General features: G+C 46.5%; 1 protein-coding gene across 3 annotated transcripts; it reads left to right on the top strand.

Moving 5' to 3' along the window:
• Positions 1-58: 58 nt before the first annotated feature.
• cgnb (cingulin b) lies at positions 59-24,929 on the top strand. Of its 3 annotated transcripts, none has more exons than XM_030347542.1 (21): positions 59-126; positions 4,126-5,350; positions 5,448-5,548; positions 5,635-5,704; positions 8,356-8,471; positions 8,723-8,855; positions 9,845-10,057; positions 12,730-12,857; positions 13,152-13,178; positions 13,665-13,779; positions 14,451-14,651; positions 14,866-14,964; positions 16,486-16,746; positions 17,108-17,278; positions 18,282-18,443; positions 18,951-19,040; positions 19,494-19,577; positions 19,876-19,994; positions 20,376-20,484; positions 20,783-20,946; positions 22,248-24,929. In XM_030347542.1, the coding sequence occupies exons 2-21, from the start codon at positions 4,157-4,159 to the stop codon at positions 22,348-22,350; spliced, it is 3,660 nt and encodes a 1,219-aa protein (XP_030203402.1). In that variant the 5' UTR covers positions 59-126; positions 4,126-4,156; the 3' UTR covers positions 22,351-24,929. The 3 variants fall into 3 exon arrangements, with proteins under 3 accessions (XP_030203402.1, XP_030203404.1, XP_030203403.1); XM_030347543.1 differs by lacking the exon at positions 59-126 and adding an exon at positions 688-802; XM_030347544.1 differs by lacking the exon at positions 13,152-13,178.
• The last annotated feature ends 1,044 nt before the right edge of the window (positions 24,930-25,973 follow it).

Here is a 25,973-nt window from a genome sequence, read left to right as displayed (position 1 = left end):
AGTGGGCGTGGCTCGACCATGCAGTCTACCAATGGGTTTGGTGCTGAGGCGGGACGAAACGTATCCGACATACAGGCAACAGGTTGCACTGTTTACACGGGGAAATGTTCTCGGATCTCCACTGAAGTAGGTGCATCTTTTTTCTTCTTAAACTACGAATAGCCTCCGCAATACGCACCGCTACCCTCCAGTAGTGTGACGACAGATCCCGTGAATTGTATTGGCGTATGACTTAACCTTGCAGGTGTAGTATAATCAAATATCTTGTTGGCTTAACCCAGCTGTTTGAATAGTGTATATTTTTGATGGTTATTAGATAATTTACCCCATCGGTTGGGATTTTGAGGGGTTAACTAGGCTTGGCGTGTATACCAGTAACCTTGAATGCCATCTCTGTATTTCGCGCAGTCTGCGTTTTCCACAACGAGCGTTTATTACGTCTGGATACGCAATAGGTACACCTGTGGCTTAATCGCTGCATCGGCTGTTTCACCTCACTTTACTCCGCTCTTCCTCGTCTCGATAATAAGGATACAGTGCGGAGAATGCCCCTTTGTCTCCTTGCTATCATGATCGGGATGTACCATTCACACACACAGTGTGTTAGCCTGGCGCCTATAATTGGATCTGACAGTAGTAAAGAGGATATGAGTGGAGGCTGTAAATAGGACGCGGACACGTCTTCACGTTTCACAGGTGAATGGTGCGGCATCCCTGTCGGTCGTTTCTGCTGATCTGGGGTCGGATGGTTTCATGTACACAAGCTGGTTTCGAGACACAGCGATACTGACTGACCGGCTAGGTGGGTGTGACGCAATTTATTCACCAGAGACACCGCTGCTCCATGTGGTCTTATTTTCTTTTCTGACCAACACATTTCGTTAGCTTAAAAGCAGAATACACGTTTACTATGGCCTCTTTCCTTATTTTTTGCCCATAAGCACCAGGTAGACCTGTTCATAATGCAATTTCGCATTAATCTCTATCCTAATGGCATATGGTTTGGTTACCTGTCTATCGATTTGAAGCTTGACATGTTTAACATCGTTACAGCACAATCAGCCATGAACAGTTTCTGAATCGTATCTATTCATAAGAAAGGTTTTTAAAAAACATATAAATCACAATGTGTGATATCAAAACGTGCCCCCGGGGCAGGGTTTCGGGGCTACTTGATTGGCAAAGAACCTGCTTATGTCCCAAACAACCTGCTGCAAAACAGAACAATAGCATCCAAAACAATGCTTAGGGACATGTCTTGAATCCAAACAGTTCATCTTGAGGTGTATGCCTATAAGTCCACCAGTCATTGTGCTTTTTTTATGGGCTTTTTTTATTTTATACCCCAAATTATCCTTCCATACCATGGCTCCGTCACTACAGTTAATGATGAATTAACAAATATCTAGAATACAACTAAATCAATATATATTGACATATTTTCTATGGTTTTATGATTAATTTATATCAAAATGAGATCAAATACATTTACTTTCAAGCGTCCAATCATTTTCAGTCCTATAATCACACCTCTAATTTACTAACTCCCCAAAACTCAACACACCTTTACAGGAAACCTGTCAAGTGTGAAATTCCCCCTGAAAATGATTACGTTTGAAAACGCCAACAATGCTTGCGATTTATGGCCAGTAACAATAACTAACGAGAGGGGACAAGATAATGAAGTGAAATAAGGGTGTAGACAGAGCGAAGGGGAAGCGCAACAATAGCGACAGTCTTGTTTGGTGGCATTCCTGTCTTCCTCCCTCCACAAGGCCCGTCCTTGTGTCAAGAGGTGAGCTAATATTCACGGGGGAAACTCAAACCAACGCTACCGTTTCGATAGGTTATTGTACAGCTGCTCTTGCGCCGGCAGCTTGTGTTTGCTCAGGTAATACTTTAACCTGAGCGATGCACTTTCAGCCACCTGAGCTGCATTTCTCCCGTTGGAATTCACCCTGTGTTGATGTTGGGGATCGTTCCACCTGGTTAGCACTGCTGACTAACATGAGCCAAAAGGCTGGTGTGTCAAGGGGTTAAATATGACCCCTGTGTCTGGTTTAAAGAGTTGTATGGCTTCTCTTTACTTTTGGATGGAGGATCCTGATTGAGTTACTATTCGTTTTAAATCAATTGTTCATGAGCAAGCTTTCGACACGCTGAACATTCATCCTCCTCTGCACAGCATGTGTTACTAACCACTCCTCTGGTTGTACAGCTTTGCCCTTGTATGTTACTCTTCACAAATACATTCATAACCACGCGGTAGCCTGGATGGCATTGGAGGAAGAATGCCAGACATTCCAGGCTGAATGATTACAAGGGAGTGGGCAACACTCATTTGATGATTTAATTGTGTGTAACACCACTCGCCACGGTCCTCCAAGGTTACACTGTAACCAGAGGTCGGAGCTAGTTAGTGTTTAATGCACCTGCGCTCGGCACCTCCTGACAAACACACAGCGAGTTCCCATAGAGTTGTTGTGCGGTTTAGCCTTGTATTGAAAGTGGGGCTGAGGTTAGGAATCAAAGCAAACATGGTCTTCCTGCAAGGGATTCTGTTGATTGTTAACTATGCATCGAAAATACATGGCCTAGTTGACAAATTTCTAGTTGGTTCAAATTGTAATTTCTAATTATGTTATGGTTTTTATTTAGCTTTTTCTCTGTGCTGTCATATACTTATTTCCTTTAGGTTATATAAGCGTAAACAAACACGATGGTAGGCATTCACCGTTCCACGCGGACAAAGCATCAATAGGGCTGTGTGTGGGTGCGTGTGCACACGTCGCTCCGTGTGTGCATGCTTGCCCAGCTCAAAGTAAACACTGTCCTCCCCAGTTAGCCTCTTCTGATGTCTGGAGACCGGCGGGGACATTTTGTGGCAGGCAAGGATAGGGGCGTGGGGGGGGATGGGAGGGTGCCAGGCCGGGGGCATTCCTCACATAGCCCCTAGTGTTTAATGCTCCACAGGTCCTGGACAAAAGCAGGAGTATCCACCTTTGCACGGTTCTGTGTGCTCCTTTTCAAAGCAGGACTCGCTCATAACAACTCGGGCAGCTCTGATACTGTCCGGGCCGGTTTCTGCAGTGCCTGGCGGACTGTGATAACGTAAAAGGCTTATTTGGAACACAGAAAACCCACGGTTCCACTTGTTTTCCCCTATGGGGTCCCCTATGTCAGAGAAAGGTTGTTGTTAGTTTAAACAACTTTTTGATCAGGGCCCTGATCTGCCACTATCAACCTTCATTATCCTTAAATGACTGCTGAACTCCCAACAGGGAAAACCAGGTGTTCAGCCACACATTTGTCACACATTGTTGTGCGGTGAGATGCCTCTCCACTCCCTATGTTTCTAGAGACTTCTAATTTTTCGGTCATTCTTTTTTTATTCTCTCTTGCACTTGCACTTGCTCTCGCTTTCACTCTCTCAAATGCACACACACACACACACACAGACACACACACAGACACAGACACAGACACAGACACAGACACACACACACAGACACAGACACAGACACAGACACACACACACACCTAGTAGGACCCAACCGCACAAAGAAAAACCTTATTGTCTCAGTGGCATATCTGCTATGGAATGAATACCTATTGTGGGGGAAATAATTGGGGTTGAAATAGTACCAACATTTATAGCAGTAACCCATACTCTTTAGTGAGTTATTTTGGATCGTATCTGACAGGAAAGTACTCTTTTTAGTAGTACATTTTATGAAGCTAGGGAAAGACGAGCAGACGAAATAGAGACTTTAAAGCTGATGAAGTCTAGGTATTGTGCCTCAATGGTTGATCGTATATTGTAGGGGATGACAAGTTAATAGCTGCAAAATGGCTCTACATAAATAATGAAATGTCTGCTGCATATCATAGCCTACTAAAGCAGTCGGGATTGTTTGTTTTCAAGGTATTTTCTGTAGTCGTTCATTTCGTTCTTTTTATATTGAAGTTTCCCTACAGAGCCCAGATAAAAACTCAAAACTGGGCTCGGAGAAGACTCACTTCACTCCTCTTTGCATGTTTTGTACACGCTGTTCCCTTAACCCGCTTTATTGGAGTCAGCTGATTTGAATTTGCGACCCTTATGGCCCTTCTCTTTCTGTGCAGGTCGTCCGGGGAGATACCAAGCCAAGTGAACATGAGCGCGCTCTCCACAGACAAGAAGCCACTGGTGGACTACGGCGTCCAGATCCGCTTCATCAACGACCTGCACGACACGGGCGGCGGGATCCCCGAGAAGAGCCGCGCCGCCGCCGCCGCCACGCCCCCTTCCAACAAGTACGGGGTGGCGGTGCGCGTCCAGGGGATCTCCGGGCAGCCCTACCTGGTCCTCAAAGACGGCGAGAAGGGGGACTCGTACGGCGTCCAGCTGAAGGCGCAGGCCATGCCTCAGAGTCCGAGTCTGAGCCCTGTGCCAGGCTCCAGGTACAACTCCTCGGGCAGAGACCCCAAACCGCCTGGGTTCCCGAAGCCGTACGCCCCCGTCGGAAACACAAGGAGCTCCTCTGTGTCACCGGCAGAGGAAGTAGAGGGGGAGGTCTTTGGGAGTCCCCTGAAGAGACCACCCGGGGACGGACAAGCCGTGGGCCAGGTGGGGGACGGCGAGAGAGGAGCCGCTCCGAAGGCGGACCCCCTACCCAAAACGGTGACCAGCGGTGGAACGGGGAAGAAACCAGAGTGGGACAGTGGGGACGAGTTTAACGAGGCCGGACTGAAACGCGTGAAACGAAACGGGGTGGGGACGAGGTCGGTCAAGCAGAACGGGTTCACCTCGGCCGGATCGCTGGGGCGCCACAGCGGGAAGACCGTCATGCAGAACTTCCCCCTGGAGTCTTTCCCAGAGGGCCTTCCCCCTCCGCCCTCTCCGTCTTCGTCTTCCTCGGCGCGGGCTGAGGAGGAGGAGGAGGAGGAGCGGGCCCCGGCCATAGACACCGAGTCGCTGGCCCCCATCAACAAGCTGATCAGCAAGTTCAACAGCAGCGGCCCCGGAGGCTGCCCGCAGACCCGGGGCCGCGCGGGGGCCCGGCAGCGGCTGAGGTTTGACGAACGCAAACGATCCAGGAGTCTGGACGCTCGGAGAGAGGCCGTGGTAGCCCTTCCGCTGCCGGCCTCTCCCACGTTCGACGCCGTCAACCCCTACGCTAGTACCCCCACGCCTCGATCGGCCCCCTCAAAAACGTCGGCGTCACCCGGCTCGGCGAGCGTTGGCCCGGGGACGAGTGCCGCCTCTGTCACCACGGCGATGGCGTTCCCCACCTCCAAGCCAGGCTTCAAGTCGTTGCGGAGCTCGGTTGCCAAGGACACCCCTCATCCAGCCATACCAAAAAAGCCTGTAGGTATTAAAATAGTAGCGCGGCACTTTGAACTAATTTCTCTTCTGCTGCTACTAATTGGGCTGCAGAGACTCATAACATGTTCCCTCTTCAAAGGAAACGCCGGCTCCATTAAGGCACCAGAGTCGAAGCTTAGACGTGTCCAGTGATGAGGACGAACAGGCAAAGCAAGCCATATACAACATCCTCAAAGACGGGTAAGATGAGGACACTTGGTAGTTGACAAACGTGATATTTTTAGTTTGTGTTTTCCAAAACTTTTTTCTTTACTTCTGCTTCTCAGGTCAAGTGCGAGTGAAGCGTCCATCAAAAGAAAGGTCAACCTCATCTATGCAAAGACCAACCCTTTGAAGGTATCAATCTATAGTCATATATATTCAATGCTATATAAGTATACATAAGTAAGTCAGATATCCAGGATGTAGGTCATGAGGAAAAGCAAATGACGTAGTGCATATTTAATCTGACCTGTAATAGTATCCCAGCACTGAATGGAAACTGTGAAGAAAGAAATGCTTTCCAACTTTCACAACACACATATTAAGCAGTACTAAAATAGTGTGACTATATTTATGCTTTGCCTAGAAAGGGAATCTTCAGTGACATTCTTTGTGACCGAATGCTTTATATCTTTGGTTGTCACTGCTGTCAATGCAGTCGGGTTTCATTAGCACATGAAACGCCATTTTAAGGATTCTCTTCTGGAATGCAAAACATCCGCCGCCCAAATGAAACAAGGGTGCTGATTACTTGGCCGCACTTAAATGCAACAGAAGAAGGCCCAAAGGTAACCAGTAGCTCCTCGCCCTGGTAGTAAATCTGAATACATTTCCATCCCCAAGGGATCTCATTGAGTTCTCGCCTTCCCATAATGCAAGGCGTCTACATTGCCCTCGCGTTAAGCACCGGGAGTGTTTATGAGGCCTTATTGCATCGCCTCTCACGAGAGCTTAATGACCAACCCGTGGCTCGCTCTCCTCGTTTTGTCTCTTGGCAACGCATGCACCTGAGGGGAGGGGAGCTGATTGCACCCGGCCCGGCGTGTTAAAAGCGCAGTCATTGATATTCATCCATAATTGAGCGGAGGTGGTAACCTGGTAGCAGCTGGTGGGGCTAGCCGCCTGTCCGGGATGAGCTCCGTTTCAGGGAGAAGGGGGTCCGGGCTTGAGGGCCGCCATGTGTTTCCTCCAGGGTTGCCACGGTTTCCTTTTGTTAGTGGTGTGTATTCAGTGACTTTTAATTGGGGTGTGTGTGTGTGTGTGTGTGTGTGTGTGTGTGTGTGTGTGTGTGTGTGTGTGTGTGTGTGTGTGTGTGTGTGTGTGTGTGTGTGTGTGTGTGTTAGTGAAGAGGGGGTCACCTTGGACACGGCCGTAGCCCGGTGGTGGCTCCCCTCACAAACAAAAGCAGTCCATTAAAGTTGAAACAGTGAAAACATCAACATGGGTATTGTGTATACAGAATTGACCTAATAATTTGCCTGAATCAATAGCAACACAATGGGATTTGGTAAAGAAGTTAGAATAGTTGGTGTGAATCCCAGGGTCTTAGTGATAGGAGAGTTTGCATTAAAGCTCACTGAATGATGATGTGTGGTTTTCTAAGGTTGCCTAGTATCAAATATAACGTTATGGTGAGTTAAGCTCATGTCAACACATCCTAGCTATCGAGAAGTTTAAAGGGGTGGGGGTGAAGGTTCTTATCTCTGTTAAGCCCCCCTTTATTTCTTGAGCGGGGCTGTTGTGAGTTGCTGGGTTGAGCATATTCTGATGTAGCGGCGCAGAGTTAGCTCCCGATAGCGCTGTGTGACGCTAAGGATCGAGATGGTCTCAAACTATGTTGATTTAGAAGACTTTGAATATAAGAAGTCTTTAAACTGGGGGAATTCTCTGTAAGTCTGCTACTTCTGGATAAGATGTATGTCTAAAGTGGTAGTTTTAAATTGGTTTAGACTCGCATAAGGGAGTGTGACCTGTTATTTAATTTTTAAACGCCTAATGTTTTTTCTTAAAACCGTTACAGTATTTGAAACTTGTAGCAAGAAGTTCTCCTTGAACCAGAGTTACCTTATCCTCTTTGATCTTTGTACTTGTTAGGTTTGTTATCTTGTCTGGGTGTGCCTATTTTGACATCACCCTCAGACAAATTGGATAGGCCTACTTAGTTTAAATCATGGCAAAGATTTCATGCCATCTTTCTTTTTTAACAACTGCTCGAGACCTTGAGTACAAAGCTGAAGCAATTTACACCAAGGGCTCAATCCAGGGCTCAGCGTTGTTGGATGGCATTAGAGAAAAGGCTGCTGCTCATTATCTCTTCGCTGGAGCGCAGAGTACATGAAACAGGCTCCACAATGGGGAGTTATCTGCCAGCTGTTATAGCGAGGGCCAATCAAACGAAAGACATGTGTGCAAGCCTCTTCTCCCCATCTACTGCTGATAAGAAATGAAGCGGAAATCGTGAACCCTCCTCCCCTTAGGCCCTCTGTCTCTGTCTGACTCTTTGTCTCTCTCTCGCTCTCGCTCTCGCTCTTGCTCTCGCTCTCGCTCTCTCTCTCTCTCTCTCTCGCTCTCGCTCTCGCTCTTTCCTTCCGTAGAGGTGTGTAGGAGGGCTGTACAGCCTGTCTCTTCTCCTTCTGTTACTTCCCTTGTGTTCTCCTATGCAGGGAACGTACAGGGAGGCTAAGTAATGAAAGCACAGTGGGGGCGCCAGCCCGGCAGCTCTGCAGTTGTACAGTAAACCCGTCTGTAAAAAGTTGTTGACGGCAGAGCATGCTGACAGGGCCCATAAAGTACTTTTTTGTAACTTTCAGAAACTTTTGAGCCGTAGAAGTAGCTTTTGGCGTATAAGAACAAAGTTGGGGTTGATATACAGTGATATATATATAGTTCTTAAGATCCAGACAGACCATCTGCTGTGCTTGACGGCGTAGTTTGTGGAAGATTCTTCCCGATGTAACTTCTGTCTTCCCCCTCTCGGTCCCACTTTTGTGTGTGTGTGTGTCTAGTTCCGAGGATCAATGGGAAATCCAAACAAGGACGGTGACGAACATCTAAACGAGGCCAAGGAGCTTCGGGAGCAGCTAAACCGACTCAAGGCGGAGCTGAGGGAAGCCCATGATGAGTGAGCAGATATACATCTTTTACACATCTGTGCGCTTGTATGTATGTGTGTGGGTGCATGTGAACGTGTGTGCGTGACGACGATTAACCCAAATCTATAAATCACGGCCCATACCCGGATCACTCGCAACCCCCCCCCCCCCCCCCCCCCCCCCCCCCTCGCAATCAAGTACCGGCACTCATCCACTCGATAACGGGGCGTGGCCCTGACATGAGCTGATGCTGGCGTGCAATGTGTCTCCCGGCGTGCAGACTAGCAGAGGGGCGGATGGCCAGGGAGGCTTCAGAGTCCACCGTGCGTCAGCAGGAAGACCAACTGGCCGCGCTGCAGGAAGAGCTGAGGAGGATCTCGGAAGACTCCCCCTACAGCGACTCAGTGCAAACGGTATTGACGGCGCACACGCGTACGCACACACAGTGATGCAGATGTATGCACACACGCGCAGGCACGTACTTCTACACACACGTACGCACGCACGCACACGCACATAAAGACACATACATGCCCTTATGCAAAAATCGGCGCAATGCATCTTGACAGACTGACCCAAGAATGGACTGACATTGCTTTGTGTACACACACACACACACACACACACACACACACACACACACACACCTCAGCTGAAGCCATACACACAAATCGTTTAGACATTATGTCCAACATTATTTACATAGTCACAACACTTCTGCAATCATTCCACACAAAACGATGTGTGCTCGTGTCACTAATCTTTGGAGGGATATAATCTCCTGCTCCTGTACTGCTGTTTGTACTTATTGTAAACTGTTACTTTATACTGTTGTCATCAAAAAACAGATGTTTTTAATTAAATAAAGATGCTTTAGGATTGTAAATAGAGAGAGAGTATGAAAAACACATCCTCTTTCTCTGCTCCCTCCCTCCTGAGTTACTCCGCCATTGTTGCATTTAATTATCTATGATTGACAGGTAAGATGGAGCCCCCGAATAAATCAGGGTAGAGATGCCCTGTTTGTTTAGAAAAATGGCAGGCAGTGGCCTAAAATCTAGTTTGGCTCATGCAGAAGCAGATATTCTCACAGCGCATTTCACACACTAATAGCTGAAGGATCGGCTATGGCATTTCTAACAAAGAACACTCGCATGATAACTCTTCAACCTTAAACCCAACACACCTTTACATAAGGTAAAACAAAGACCCCCTAATCTCTCTCTCTCTCTCTCTCTCTCTCTCTCTCTCTCTCTCTCTCTCTCTCTCTCTCTCTCTCTCTCTCTCTCTCTCTCTCTCTCTCTCTCTCTCTCTCTCTCTCTCTCTCTCTCTCTCTCTCTCTCTCTCTCTCTCTCTCTCTCTCCCCCCCTCCCCCTCCCCCTCCCCCTCCCTCCCTCCCCAGGACGTGGCGACACTGCAGGCCGAGCTGGTGGAGGCGGCCATGCTGCGGCAGCGGCAGGAGGAGACGCTGCACCAGCGGGAGCGGGAGCTGACCGCCCTGAAGGGGGCGCTGAAGGAGGAGGTGGAGTCCCACGACGAGGAGGTGGAGAACCTGAGAGAGCAGTACAGCCAGGACATGGAGGTCCTCCGGAGGACCATGGAGGAGGTCTCGCAGGTAGGAGAGAGGAGAGACTGGCTACGAGGTAGCTCAGAGGCTAGGCTAGTAGGCTACGGGTGGGGGTCAACTCCCATGTCTCAGAAAGGTACTGGGCTTTATTCCTAGTGTACACAGAGGGAGACCGGTAAGCATCCTAGGGCAAGAGGCCCTAATCCCCCTTAACTGCTCCCCCTTAAGTCTGTGTTCATCCCCCCTACTTGCTCCTCAATGACATGTTTACAAAGTCTGTGTTTATCCCCCCTACTTGCGTCTCAATGACATGTATACAAAGTCACTGTTTATCCCCCGACTAGCTCCAGAGTGACATTTATACAGGTTCACTGTTTATACCCCTACTTGCTCCTCAATGACACGTATACATATTCACTCTTTATCCCCTACCTGCTCTTTTAATGGTATCTGAATTCAACAGAAGCTGCTTTGGATGATCTGTTAAAATGAGTGAAGTTTAAGTCCTAGTAAAGGGAGGATTTGTATGAGTAGACCAATGTAGGAGGAACAAAAGCTCACAGCTTCTGTTGCTTCAGTGTCAACAAGCTCAGAAGACACTAAGGAGACAACAACAGATGAGAAGGAATACGTCGTCTCTGGTCGTGTCTTTGTTCAGTTCTGGGCCGTCCCAGATAAAACAACAATACCGCATATCCAATTCAAGGTGACAACGTGTAGGACTGGAATATCGGCCAGTAACCATAGGTGCTGCAAGTTTCTTCCTTATGAGCCTTCTATTTTTTTTGTCCCGCCTACAAGATATTGATTGGGTCAGTGAAGATGAACACCGAGCCTAGTATCACCCTGGCAACCTACCCCAAACCCTGAATCGCTGAACATAATGAAATTGGCGTTAACTATCCCTATTCCTCCATATGTACCCCATTCAGTTATTACTCAGTCTCCAACTGTGAAGACTAGAATGCGTATATTTCACAAAATAGACTCAGAACTTTAAGATATGTTATTGTTCAACTCTCTCAACCCTCCACACACTATGACGGCGGCCTGGTTATACTTGAACGTCAAGTAGCAAACTCAACTGATGGAATTAGTCAGAGGAGGAGGCTGGAGTTAAACATAGTTCTTTTTATGGTCTTGTATGCGTCTTCTTTAAGTCCTACCCGAATGCCTCTCACATACTTCTTCCAGGTTTCGTAGTCCTATATAGTGTCAATAAAACTGCCAACCTGAAATGTGTGCAAACACTGACTCCAGGGCCGAAACTGCAGTGTTTAAACACCGATCCCGTATAATATTCACATATGCAAAGCTGGGGAGGGCTTAAGACGTACAGGAGAATACACAAAGGGTAGCAACCGGTTGCTATGTGGTGATATTCTGGTGGCGGTAGCTGGTGTTCAACAGAGTTTTTTGATAAAGTGTCCCGGGTGCCACAGGTAGTCTATTTTTGGATCACAGAGCTCGAGGACAGGCGGCAGCCGTATAAGAAAACACAACACATATTCGAAGAAAGGAGTTCTGTTTTGACATTTATTTTTGTCTGTGGTAGTAAAAACAAATGCTCACAGCCTCCCCTCGCCTTGCTGATTGAGTCAAAATGTTTCATTGCATTGTGTATTCACTTTCGGCTTTTCAGAAATTTGCATGTCATCTTTTATTGATGAAGATGTGTGTCTGGTTGTGGTATAGACTGAGACTGTGGGAATAGTGCCCTGTAGGTAAAGTTGAACACCTTCTGCTTGGCAAAGTAAAAGCCCCCCTGCTGGTTTTGTTGCTCCTCCACGGAGGCAAGCTAATCTCACTAATGAATGAGTTTCTGGTGCTGATTAGCGCGACCCAGGTTGTTGACTCCAAGCGCGGCTCCTATTTTTTTGAACCTGGAAGTTCCACCTCTCACTCTTGTCTTGTCCCACCTGAGAACGTACACCTGCATCACAACTCAGCATGACCTCCGTAAAGTGCCCCAATGTCTAAAAAGGAATATAGAGCCCTAGCTTGGACACTATATTACAACCAGAACTCTCGAGGCTTTATCTTATGGGTATCTTTATCTTTACCCATAAGTCCGCTTGTGTTAGCGCTGAGCGTATGTGATGTTAAACAGTCGGCTCAGCATCACATACATTAAAATCATCCACGATTGATGTTAGATATGCGTGGCGCTTGCTGCTGCAGCAGCAGCAGCAGCAGCAGCAGCAGCAGCAGCAGCAGCAGCAGCATACTGTATTGCTCGGAGCCTCAGATACCCTACTGTGGAAATGTGGAGTTCTGAATGTTTATACCCAGGATTTGTTTACATTTAGTTGTTTGGCAGACAATTTGATCCAAAGTGACTTCCACGTGAGGCTGAGGACAATCCAAGAGAAAAACGATAAATATTGGAGCAAATACAAGTGATGCCCGGGTAGATTTAGGAAAAACACAACAGGACAAGGTATCTGGGAATCAGCTGGTATCTGGTAGGACTCCACTGGTATCAGTATTATATAATTATAATAATGATTTATCTTGATATTATATTATTAGATGATATTCAACCCAAAAAATAATCTAATGGTCATCTATTCATTATCTCTATTTAACCAAGTGAGGAAAGGCTGTCTGTGTACTCTTGTTTACTGAAATGTATTCATTTTACCAACTTAATTTACTTTAAATGGAACATTAACTCAATTCAACATCAATTCATAATGCCCTGATAATGTGTGTGTCAGTCCCAGGAAGACATCGAGGAGGAGAGGCAGAGGGTGAACGCCTCCATGGTGTCCCTGGGGGATGAGCTGGACAGCTGCAGGGACCAGGGGGACACCTGGAAGACCCAGCTGGAGGCCACCCAGCTAGAGTGAGTCCCCAGCTAGCTGTTAGCATTGTGTTGCTGTGTCAAGGCATTAGCCTAGCCGCAACGCTAGGCCGGTATGTGAAACGTGTCCACACGCTTCACATACTTTTTGAAGGTTTCCCAAATAGTGGAATTTTGAAGGCTGAAAGAATAAAATAGTTTTTCTGGTAACCTTAAAATATATCAGGATAAAATCAATATTAACCTTATAATATGGTACATTTTTGTTTCCGCATAATTTACTTAAGTGGGTTATTTTTTAATTTTTAATATTTTGACTTAACCTGTGATCCTCAGGACTCAATGGAAGGACAACAGTCAAATGTGAGAGAGAATACAATCTGTGTGGTTTGAGTTTAGTGGAGTTGTGATGCAATGTGACGAGAAACCCTTTGGCTTGTCGGAATAGGATCGCTTTCAATTAATATAACTTGTCTGTGTGTTAAATGATGTAAATGATCCTGATCAATTGTTTACGTATTTTGTCTTGATTTTGTTGAATTGATTTGACTTTAACTTTTTGTTTATGATTTTCCTCTAAATCAGGGTGCTGTTGATTCAATAACCCTATATCGACTGATCTTTTATGAATTTTAAATCCAATGATGATGTCGCTATAACAACACTACCAATCAATTGTGCTGCAAATTCTTTATTCTCATCCAATCCCCCTAAAAATAGTGAAATCGCGGTTTGAAACCAGTGTCTCGACCTTGTCTTTGTGAGTGTGTTTGTGGGTGCAGAGCTGTCTCTCAGGGCTCCATCTTCTGCACCTCACAACCCCACTTGATCCTTCCCTCCACGCCTCAGGCTGCAGCGGTGTCGCCGGGGGAGAGAGGGGCTCGAGGGGGAGTTGAGGGAGCTGCAGGACTCGGTGTCCTCCATGAAGAATCAGACGCCCGGTGTGGACGATGGGCGTTTTGAGGTAAGAATCCCTGGCGTGCGCCGTGCCCTTGCGCAGAGATTATGGGTTGTCAGGTTGGCTTGAAGGCGAAGGGCTTATCTGCTCTCCTCAGTTGTATGGCTTCCCTTTCATGTTTTTCAAAAATTGCCGATGGTATTTATTTATTTTTTTGTGCCGCTCTTTATCATTGCAGCCGGTCATACATATTCATCAGCTATTTATATTCTAATTCCACGTCTCTATTCGTCCATGTATTAGTGCGGCTCTGATTTTCCCTGTCTGCAGATTAGTTCATCCCCTCTCTGTCTCCATCACCCTGTTTTTCTCTCTCTCTGTCTCGCTCGCTCTCTCTTTCTCTCTTTCTCTCCCTCTCTCTCTCTCTCTCTCTCTCTCTGTCTCTGTCTCGCTCTCTCTGTCTCTGTCTCGCTCTCGCTCTCTCTTTCTCTCCGTCTCTCCGTCCTTCTCTCTGTCTCGCTCTCGCTCTCTCTGTCTCTGTCTCGCTCTCTGTCTCACTCTCTCTGTTTCAATTCACTTTTGTATCACTGTTTCTCTTCATCATTGTGTCTGTAAAATTGCCTGGTTTACGCACACACAAACACACACACACGCGGCCCATATAACAAGCTTTGTTGTGTGCTTAAGCATATTCCCGTCCTCCCACATATTATTCATCTTTGATTACCTGCCCAAAGGCCGCTCAGCGTTGCCATGACGATCTGAAGCGGACTCGCGCCGAGTTGGACAAACAAAAGGCAGAGTTGGAGCAGAAGTGCGCCGAGCTCCAGGCCCTGAGGAAGGCTGGCGAGGGGGCGGAGGCCGGGCTGCGGTCTGAGATGAGCAGGCTGAGGGACCAATCACAGAGCGACAAGGCTGAACTGGAAAAGGCAAAAGAGGTACGGCATTGTGTGGACAAAGAATACCACCTGATAGGGATCTAGGAGATCAGTAACAATTTGTTTGTTTTTTTGTCTCTTCCACCCTGTGATTGGTTGTTTGTTTTTGATGGAAGGGCGGTTATCGCCTTACATTACATGCACTGGTTTAACTCTGATCCATCCCGTCCCTCTCACATCCCTCCTGCTCTTTCCCCCGCCCTGATTCTTTCAGTCGCTAGCGGGGTTTTCAGCGAGACCCGTGCTGGAACAGGAGTCGGCCCAGGAGCTCCAGGAGGCCAACGCCAGACTCCGAGAGCGGCTGTCTCGCATGGTATTAGCCGTAAACACTGTGTGTCTGTGTCTCTGTGTGCTGTATGCAAAACACAAAGAAAGGCCGTCCCACGCACATCAAACATTCACCAGTCCATTGACTCCAAGCCTGAGGCGAGGCAGCGCACCGTATTCATGTCTGTATATGCCTTGTGAGTTAAAGGCAAACACACAGACTGAATGTATACGACAAGGGAACGTATTTTACAGAGAGGATGTATTTGAATGTGTTGTGTAGGCGTGGAGAATCCTATTGGTTTCAGTGGATTAGGAGAGGCTGTTGCTGCGCTCAGGGTAGCAGAAAAAGAGTCTAAATATGTACACTGGCATACGGTGAATGGTACTTAGAGCTGCTATGGGAAAGATTTGAGTGAGAGAGAACAGAAAAGAGCAGATGAGAGGGAGATTTTGAAACTAAGCAACCAAAAGCCAAAGTCCTCTCCCTCTCTTCTCCCTCCATCCCTCCCTCCCTGTCTTACGCCACCATTGAGTCGTGTTGCATTTCCCGCCCCTCTGATTGACAGCCCAGATGGAATACCTGAACCAATCAGGGAAAATATTCCATGATGGCTCAGAGATGCCCCGGTTTGGTCTGTTTCCAGAGGCAGGCCCTGTCAAATCAAAACAGATACTTTCTCAGCACATTTCACTCTAATAATGCTATAACACTTACGATGGCTATGCCAATTTTTAACAAATTAAATTCAAATACTAGCTCTTGAAATCTGCAGCACCTTTGGTGACATTGAAAAACGTTGATACTCTTATTAGCCTCACAAAATCCTCAATGCTTTACGAGATACCATGTCTATTTTGTCCTCCGAGTATGACTGCATCGACTGCAAGTCCAACCAGAACCCAGAGTGCTGTTTCACTTATTTCATGGCTCAAACCCACGTCGATACTTTCCGTGTAGGTGAAAGCCAACCCTTTGGTTCGCTTTACCACCGATACTTGCATCGCGGAGGGCAGCAAAACTCCCTCATTACAGAGACTGTTGAATCTAGTCCAGGGACTGACTGTAACGTGCGCGTTTGGCTGAACCCAAGTGCACAGACTGGCGACGAGCGTGGAACAGAGTCAATAGTTTATTTCGTCGACAGGCGAGTAGTCAGACAAGCAGGGATCAGGAAACAAACGGGGTAGTCAGACAGGCGGGGATCAGGAACCGGCAGGAGAGTCAGACAGGCGAGGATCAGGAACCAGAAGGAGAGTCAGACAGGGATCAGGAACCGGGAGAATAGTCAGACAGGCCGGGATCAGGAACCGGGAGAATAGTCAGACAGGCCGGGATCAGAGAGCAGGCAGGAGCGGTGGTAGGTCAGGAGTAGAATCGCGGGAAAGCACTGTGAAACACAAGAGACAATCTGGCAGGGAATGTTTGGGAGGAGAGGACTGATATAGGGGAAACACAGGTGAAGGTGGTTGGGTTAATTGGGAGTGATCAGGGTGGCAGGCAGGTGAATGAGAAAACCAGGGGCGGATCATGACACTGACCCTCTGTCTCCCCCCCGGCCCGCAGACCACCAGGCGCTCGTCCACCCTGCCCCTCAGCCCCGGGGCGGAGGAGGCCCTGGAGGTCCTGGAGGACGAGAACCGCGCCCTGAAGACCCAGCTGGAGGAGGCCCGGCGGGGGGCGGCCCGGCTGGGCAAGGAGAAGGAGGAGCTGGGCCGGCGGCTGGAGGAGCGGGACCAGGAGAGGGAGGCGCTGCGACGGGGGAAGACGGAGCTGGAGGAACAGAAGAGGCTACTGGACCGCGCCCTGGACAAGATCAACAAGGAGGTGTGTGTGTGTGTGTGTGTGTGTGTGTGTGTGTGTGTGTGTGTGTGTGTGTGTGTGTGTGTGTGTGTGTGTGTGTGTGTGTGTGTGTGTGTGTGTGTGTGTGTGTGTGGACTTGTATAAACAGTGTTTTCAAATTTTGGGGAAGCAGGAGATTTAGGGATTTTGTAAGCTTTAGAAAATAATTATCCAAAAGGTCTCGTCAATGCTGGATTTAACAACAGGACTGCCTAATGACTGACCTACTAGTATGGTGCAATGTGCAGACGTTGACTGGGACATCTATATTCTATTGTATTCTATTTCCCACTCACCCACTCTTTGCCTCCCTCTCCTCCTCTCCGTGCTCCTGCGGGCGCTCCAGATGGAGTCGATGATGGGCGACTCCCGGCAGTCTGTGATGGGCCTGCAGACCCAGCTGGAGGAGTACCGGGACCGCTCCAGGAAGGAGCTGCTGGAGGCCCAGCGCAGCAGCAAGGACCGGCTGGCAGAGCTGCAGAGGAGCCAGACCAGCCTGAAGGCCCAGCAGGATGAGGTGAGGACAGAGTGGGGGGGCAGGATGCAGTGATGGTGGCCATGATGATTATGATGAGGAGGAAGATGATGGTGGTGATGGTCCTGATGATGGCGGTGATGAGGATGATGGTAATGGTAGTTATGGTAATGATGGGATTGGTGATGAGGATAGTGATGATGCTAATGATAATGGTGATGATGAAGAGGAGGATGGTGGTGTTGATAATAAGAAGGGCGAGGATGATGATGTTGTCATGTAGGAAGAGGTAGTAATACAGTTCTGTGGGACTGAACCGCTTACAAGCTATTCAAAACAAATACTGTAGGAACCCTAATACCTTGTCATCAAGGTTAAGGTAAGATAAAATGGTACTTATCTGGTCTGTCTGTCTGGTAATCCCAGACAGGATTTCCGGGTTACATCATAAATATGATTGCAGTCCTTTTGTTTATTCTGTTTCTAATCTGTATGGTTTGAATGCTCTAGAATCCAGACTTGTTGTTTGTCTTGACTTAATAGCAGTCGTTCCCAGAGAACATGAATTAACTTTCAAGCCAACAGGGAAACTTCAAATTTGGCAGAGCATAAAACTTGGTCTTAAAACGAAATGTAGAGCAGTTTATTTTCTTTGGAGACATCAGCAGTTTGCATGCGTTTGCCTTCCACTATGAAGAATGGTGCTAATCATAGCCAGCTTGTCCTTGCAGTTGCAAAAGAACATATATTTATTTTAGTCTTTTTCAGATAATTGAAACCCATCTGGGCCATTTGGACATTGCCAGCAAAGATCTCTATCCCTAACCACACACACACACACACACACACACACACACACACACACACACACACACACACACACACACACACACACACACACACACACACACACACACACACACACACACACACATAGACACACACACATACACATAGACCTTTTAAAGTTATTAATCTATTCAAAACGAAACTGCAAATTGGGGAAAGGTTATTTATGCCGCATTACGTTATTGCCCTGGCGTAGGTCTCCCGCCTGAAGAAGGACCTGCTGGCGGCTGGCGAGGAGCGGGACGGGGCCCAGCTGGAGCGGGACCTGCTCAACGGGCGCCTCAAACACATGGAGGAGGAGCTGGAGGCGGAGAGGAGCACCTACACAGACCGCTCCCGGGAGGTCCGCAGCCTGGAGGTCAGTCCGGCACGCACGCACGCACGCACGCACATACACATACGCACGCACACACAGCTCCCTGGAGATCCGGAGCCTGGAGGTCAGTCCGACACGCACGCACGCACGCACGCACACGCACTCAAAGGTCAAAGGTCAAATGGGGTTAGGGCAGCATAAGTTATGCGGGACATGATGAGTGGCGGGCACCTCGCAGCTGTGTCCCGGGGTATCTGTCGTGCAGAAAGGTGGAAGTTCAACATCAGAAATACCCAGAGTACTCCTTATCTTATCGGAGTAAGTTATTTGGATCGTTTATGACCCTAAGCCTAAGCTCCCTCTGTCAATATTAACATTTCATTCATTCCATTGGCTGCCCTTTTGTCAACTACTGTTATCGTGGTATCCCTTTCTCACGTTCATTAACTAACTACTTTGCTTTCTGTCTTTTAAAGTTGTGGAGGAAACATTAGTAGATGTCTCTGAACTGTTCATTAAAGTGTGTGTGTGTGTGTGTGTGTGTTGCAGGATAAACTCAAGTCACTTGGGATTGAGCTGGACGAAGAGAAGAGCAACGTGGAGCTTCTCAATGACCGAATCGCCCGAAGCAGAGAACAGGTACACACACACACAGGCAGACAGACACACACACACACACCCTTCGTCACGTGGAGAGGCATGCAAAGCGAGCAGGAAGTAGGGCTACTGTGTCACAGAGTCAAACAATAGCACTGTGACCTATTTTACCAGCCACTCCTATGCGTGATGTGCTTGCAGTTGATTCCCTGACACCCCTCCCCTCCCTCCCCTCTCTTCCCCTTCTTCCCTCTCTTCCCTCTCATCCCCTACTTCCCCCTCTTCCCCTTCTTCACTCTCTCCCCTCCCTTCTCTCCCTCCCTCTCTCCCCCCTCTTCCCTCTCTCCCCTCTCTTCCCCTCTCTTCCCTCCCTCCCTCTCTCCCCTGTCTCCCCTCTCTCCCCTGTCTCCCCTCTCTTCCCTCTCTTTCCTCCCTCCCCTCTCTCCCCTCTCTCCCCTCTCTCCCCTCGCTCGCTCCCTCCCCTCTCCCCCTCAGGTGGAACAGCTCCGGTCTGAGCTGATGCAGGAGCGCTCGGCCCGACACGACCTGGAGATGGACAAGAGCTCCATGGAGAGACAGGTGGGGCTCCCGCCGCCATTTTTGTTTACGTACCGCACGTAGATCCTCTACTTCTTTAAAAGCGTTGGTTGCCGTGTATCATTTGAATGTCGTCTCGCATGTCTTAACAAACTGCCACCTTGGACCAAGCAAAGGGAGTTCTGAGGAGAATTTATTTTTATTAAAATTAAATTCAAAATATTTAAATTGAGCTGAACCCAACCGACAGACCGAACCCAACCAACCAGTCGATGGGACACGGGGGCTATCCCTGCCCCGTTGTAACACTGATGTTCTGCCTCTGTTCTCCTACCTCCAGCTGAAGGAGCTGAAGTCCCGTGTGGTCGACATGGAGACCCCGTCGCGCCCCTCCGCTGGCCTCGCTGTGCTGGAGAAGAAGGTCCTGGAGCTGGAGGAGACGCTGCTCAGTGAGGAGAGGTAGGGTCCGACACCCGCCCAGGGGAACCGGGGGTCCGGTTCAATCTCCGCCAAGGCCTTAACAAATATCCTTCCCCCTGAAATGCACAAAAGAAAACATGTATTTAAATCAATTGTAATATTTAAAAAAAGATTGGTAGGAAAATGTAAGATATGTGAAGAATGGCGAAATGCCACGGGTGGCTGTACAGTACAATGTCTACAATATTAAAATCCCAGCCTTAAGGTACGGGGTTCAATCTTTGGATAAAATGGTGTGCTAAATGACCAAATAGTAAATACTCTACAGGCTCTACAGCTGGCCTGTTACCACAGATATTATTGGTCCTTGTAGTGCATGGGTTGTGTATGTGCTCATGTGTGCTGTGTGGATGTGTGCAGAGAGAAGGTCACCATCATGGCTTCCCAGAGACGCATGGAGAGGAGGCTGAAGGACCTGAACGCCACCCTAGACCAGGAGAGGAACCAGTCCGCAGAGCAGAAGGATCAGGTAGAACAAACTAGCTATATCGATATTGTAAATACGTTTGCCTTTTTAGTCTGATTAGTACAAGTGTGTAGAAGGCCTGTCCTTTCTGGTCTGATTCAGCCCCAAATGGAAAAGACTTGATCTCCACCCCTTGGTTGCAATCCACACATACAGTTCATGCTGGCCAGACGGTTAACCTCCTGCCACACTATGCTCCTAAGACCCTCACTTATTCTGGAACTTTCTCTTGTTTCACTCTGACCTCTCTCTATCTCGCACTCTCTCTCACCCTCCCTCCCTCCCTCCCTCCCCCGGGCAGCTGTCCCTGCGCGTGAAGGCGTTGAAGCGGCAGGTGGACGAGAGTGAGTGTGAGGTGGAGCGTCTGGAGGGCGTGAGGAGGAAGGGCCTGCGGGAGCTGGAGGAGCAGCAGGAGCAGAGGGAGGCCCTGCAGGCCAAGGTGACGGCGCTGGAGGCGGAGCTCAAGTAAGACCAAACAAACACCACCGTAGTTCAGCACGGAGCCACCGGGGGCGTGATGCTAGGGCAGCTATGGAGGGTTGTCCGACATGACTTGAGTCAGAGAGAGTCTTATGAGAAAGTGAGTGAGGTCACTATAGACTACCTGGTAGGATTTCACAAAAGTATCCCCCAGTAACATAAAATGCGACATTCTAACGAAAACCAATTATCATTTTTTTTCGGCAAGCGATATATTTTCTCAAGTCCACAAAATAGTATCCATGCAAGGCATACCAGTGTACTTTCAGATCGGTGGCCCATTTAGAAAAAGATCTGAGGCTAGAACCCTTTGTTCTTGCCAGAATCAAGGGCAAGGACGTGCGATTCTATAGAGAACATTAAGGCGGCTGTAGGTACGATTCGGGAGTTCTAAAGAGAACAAACAAGAGAAATAGAAGAGCAAGATTTAGCTCTCCCCATAACCCCAACACTTCTCGGCTATTCAGAATGATGCATTTTACGCATCCATGATTGATTCCCCCAACCAGTCAGGGAAGAGGGTCGCTTATTTGTCAGGATTATGGAATTCCCCTAAATTGCCCCATACAGGGGCAGGCTTGGTGAACTCTAAACAGATCTGCTCACAGAGCATTTCCCTCACAAATAGTGGATGGATGGCTATAGAATTTCTAACTAATTAAACTCAATCTATAGCATCTTTGACCGATATAAACTAGTACTAGTACTTAACTGTGTAGCAACTGCAGTAGCTGCTATGATTGCTGTAACACAGGGAATTGGTTAGCCTAGCGATTGTTGTACTTGCACTTGGTTCTATGAACATTCTTTCTGTACCGACAGCGATATATTGATGCACTTCTTATGACAAATGTACTTATTGCTAAATGCCCTAAATGTAAAAATGTAAATGTAGAAACTGAAAGTTTAATATCACACTCACAGCATGGCAGCTTCAGAGCACCTTGCACACATCTAAAAATATCACTTGTTCTAAATAGTGAGTTTAGAACAAGTGATATAGTGTGATATAGTGTTCAGTTCAACTGAGTTAAATTGAGCTGTATGATCCATTCATATTTAATGAAGATCAATACAAATGATATCCACCAGATGGCGTGCTGTACTAGCTTCAATCCCTAACTGGGTTAGCTACCTGTAGGTGGAACTGTAAACCTTTTATAGTAACCTCCTATGTCTTCATGAAATAAAAACAAATAAACCTCAAGCAATAATTAAAACCAAATGAATAACAGATAATGAGGAATTGTGTCTAAATGACCGTATCATCCTTTTGGTCCGTGAAGGCGCAAGGTCCAACATTCACGGACTTTGGCTCTGAGCTCGGTGAACCTCAGCTCAGAAGACGAAGACCTCCTCACCGAAATCCACCTGCAGAACAACAACTGATGGAGGGAGGGAGGGAATAGGAAGGTTAAATTGGATATAGGAGTATTTATGACTTTTTTCGGGAAGGAAATGGAGGGGGGGACAGGTAAAATATAGATCTATAAAGATTTGTAATACAAATCGAAATGCACATATAATACATATTATATTTTTTAGTCTCAAAAGACTCCTATTGTAGTAGATCGTTAAAGGGGCACCTCAGGGCTCAAGGAGTATTGTCATATGACGGAAGTTGGATCGAGTGAAGGATGCTGTGAAATACAGCACTGCAACAACGGAACACTGAACTGCAAGCAAAGGCATACTTCAACAGTAAAAAGGCTGTAATGATGTATTCTTGGCACCGTACACTGATGTTTTAACACTGTTTATTTTCAGCTCAAAGGTATCAGCTTTCAGCGATGTTAAATGAATACATATACTTCTCACCGGTTGTAGCGATTCAATGTAATGAATGCATGTTTTTCTGAGCGATTGCTGAAGAACAGACATATGGTGTACATTTGGAAGTACAGGGTTTGGTGTGCATTGCTTCAAATCGACATGAATGCATTTTTACTCCATATAGCCATGGTACTCTATACTAATGTAGCATTCTGCATGCTTTATTTTGTATTTTGACTTGACTACAGAAATCATTCAGAATATTCCTAGCCTAGTTCCTGCATGAGTTGTAAACTTGTAGTGCTCATGAATCAAATACCCAAGTACATTTGTGTTTGGTTTGCTGTCAGCCTCCGCATGATACGTTGTGTACATTGTTGTAGCTAGGTGAAGGTACACAATAGTATTGGTTTTCAATGTATATCAGGAGTTTAGATCTAAGCTTGTTTTGTACACCTGACTGTGACGGTGGAGATGCATTTTTAACTGAGCCTTTATTTTTTACACTTTGACTATTCAAACCCTGTATTGAAGACAATCAAAGGTGCGAACGCCCCAGATTTGATGTAGCCGTATTTTCAAATACGTTTTTCAAAAGCTTTTTTATAAACTGACGGAAATGAGTGCGGTGAGCTACGTTTTCTGTTTATAATACTAGCCTGTGTGCATGTTTTCACTCAGAAGCCTTAAACATGATTATGAGTTAATTGTAGATGTTGTTTGGAGCTTTATGCCTTTGATGTTCAGTGTTGTCTGTTTTGGTGTTGTCTTTCGTTGCTTTTGAAAGGATTTCATTTTTTTAGTCATCTGTGTGAATGCCAAGTTTTGAAGTGGAATAGACATTCCTGTTTGAAGTGTGGTTACTTGAGGCTACACATGTTTTGTTGTTTTTGTCTTTTGTTTGATGTTGTTGCATATGCCTTCTGTGTGTTATTAGACTATCGCTGAATGCATTTCTCATGAGATTATTACCTTTAAATGTGTCACTTTAAAATGTATTTTTACTGCATCTCAAAATTAGTATTGAGTATACATCAATGTTCACAATGTGCTGTTGACAATTGGTGACATGTGGTTCAATGCTTGGTACGATTTTTCCAAAGCTGTTATACCAGATTTATATATTTCAAATAAATTTTGGACATGGTGGAAATATGACATTTCTTTTACTTTGTTTTCCAAATACAAGAAAATAGAATTTGCTGTGTATTTTACATTGTGTACACTTCTTTCATTTGATTTGACAACAGTGATAGTTACAATGTCCTCAACGGCAGGCCTAGTTTGACTGTTTTTGTATTTTTACTTCTCTTCTAATCTACCCACTAGATTATCACAAAATATGTAAAATGCACATTAATCAATAATTTATGGCATACAAGTCGGCCCCTTCAATTATTCGTAATAATTTAGTAGTTTATTAAGGTTTTTGTGTGATGGGTGCCTCGTGTATTATCTGGGATCCACACATATAAACTGCGGAGCAGATAGGACTGTGCTTGTCTTGCCATGCACATAGCGTTCTCCATCACTGCTAGTTGGCAGCGTCCCTCTCTGGAGAGCCAAGAGGGATGGAGATGATGCAGAAGATGGAGGAGAATGTTGTTTTTGTCCCCCGACTAATACTTGAGATTACTGAGGTTAACCACCATGGCTTTCTGTACGTTTAATGCTTTTGAAGGGAAAAAGGAAATAAATAGTTTCAATAATATTCTGTTTACAAATTGTAATCACAAATTGTAATTGTTTACATTTGTTTTTCTTTGAAAACGAATGGAGGTGCAATAAGATTGTTGTGGTTGAACCTATCTCTGTTCTCTCCTGGGTTACGACATGTCTGGTTGTAACCTCGTGATGGACACCTGGTGTGTCCTGGGCGTGACCAGTGACATCACATCTGTCTGTTCCAATCTCTGTCTCACCCTCTCTCTCTCTCTCTCTCTCTCCCCACCTCCCTGGGAATGACTTTGGATTAGAGACATGCCCGAACTCTAGACAGAGTTGGGGCATGAAGATTGCTTGAAGATTGCTTACTCTTCAAACATTAAATGTGTCAAATAGCAGATTGAAAGCTTGGAGGGAACCATGCTTATTAAAAAACACATACTAAAACCACTTTAGTCAATCATTCAATGTGTCAAAAAACAGAAGGAAAGCTTGGGGTAAATCATGCTTATTAAAAACACATACTCAAACCACTTTATAATCGTTTTTTTTTCATCTTCTAAATAATTTATTATGTTATTGAACATTGATGTACATATCATCGAGTGCCCTATCCTGCTGCAGGAAAGCCCACATGGCTACAGACAATATATAGTGTCTGTAGCGAGTTGCAAGTCCCCTTGCCTTGAGTTGCATGGCTGATTATCTTCAGAGGGCAAGAGTCGTGTGCGACCTTAGCACTGCCCGAGTGAGTGTACCGCAAGGGCTCCTTAATCTCTGAGTTTAGTGTAATTGCTGCAGACATCAGGCTATTATCATGTCACCTACCCCAGTCATCCATACGTGTTGCTTCTGCTTTCCACAAAGCTGGAGTTCAGTGTACAAGCTTTACTCATACTGTGTATCGTGATGAGTGCATGTTGATCTTAATGCATACAGGAAACACACCTACTGACAATTGCATACAAGCGTAATTACATGGCATCAATCAGGATCAAAAATTGACATTGGTGGTTATTTTAGCCTAACTGTTTAGTGTTTGCTTAAGGTTAAAATTTGTTCTGCTGGAGAAGATCAACAGTGTGCGTGAGAATCTATAGCAGGTCGATGAGAACCAGCATAAGCAGGTTGTGAGTTATGATAGCAGTTCTGCCGGGGGTTAAGCCTCCTGTTGAAATTTATGACAGTACAAATGCCATTGCGGGATGTTTTACGGCACTTGCACAGAACCCTGTGAACATACCATGCTGGCCTACTGTTATTAGTTTCATGATGTGTCTTAATGATGGATGGCGACAAGTTAAGGACTTGACCTAGCCAGGGGGAGTTTTGTAAATAAAAAGCATGTTTACTTTTGGGCTCGGTTACAGTGGACTTTCTTTTCAATGTGATGACCATTTAACCTTTGGATTACATTCCTACCCAAGGGGTTTATGTGATTTGCACAAAATTCAAAGCTGTGTGAAGCCCATTGTGTTAGTTAGTCACACATAATTGCATGCCTTGACTTCAATTGTTAAATATAGGAGGTAGGCCTTTTGTTTTGTGTCTGGAAAATGGATGGGCTCAGCTAG

Source organism: Gadus morhua, chromosome 22, assembly GCF_902167405.1.
Source record: "Gadus morhua chromosome 22, gadMor3.0, whole genome shotgun sequence".
NCBI classification, from domain to species: Eukaryota; Metazoa; Chordata; class Actinopteri; order Gadiformes; family Gadidae; genus Gadus; species Gadus morhua.
This window is presented reverse-complemented; position numbering and strand designations above follow the sequence as displayed.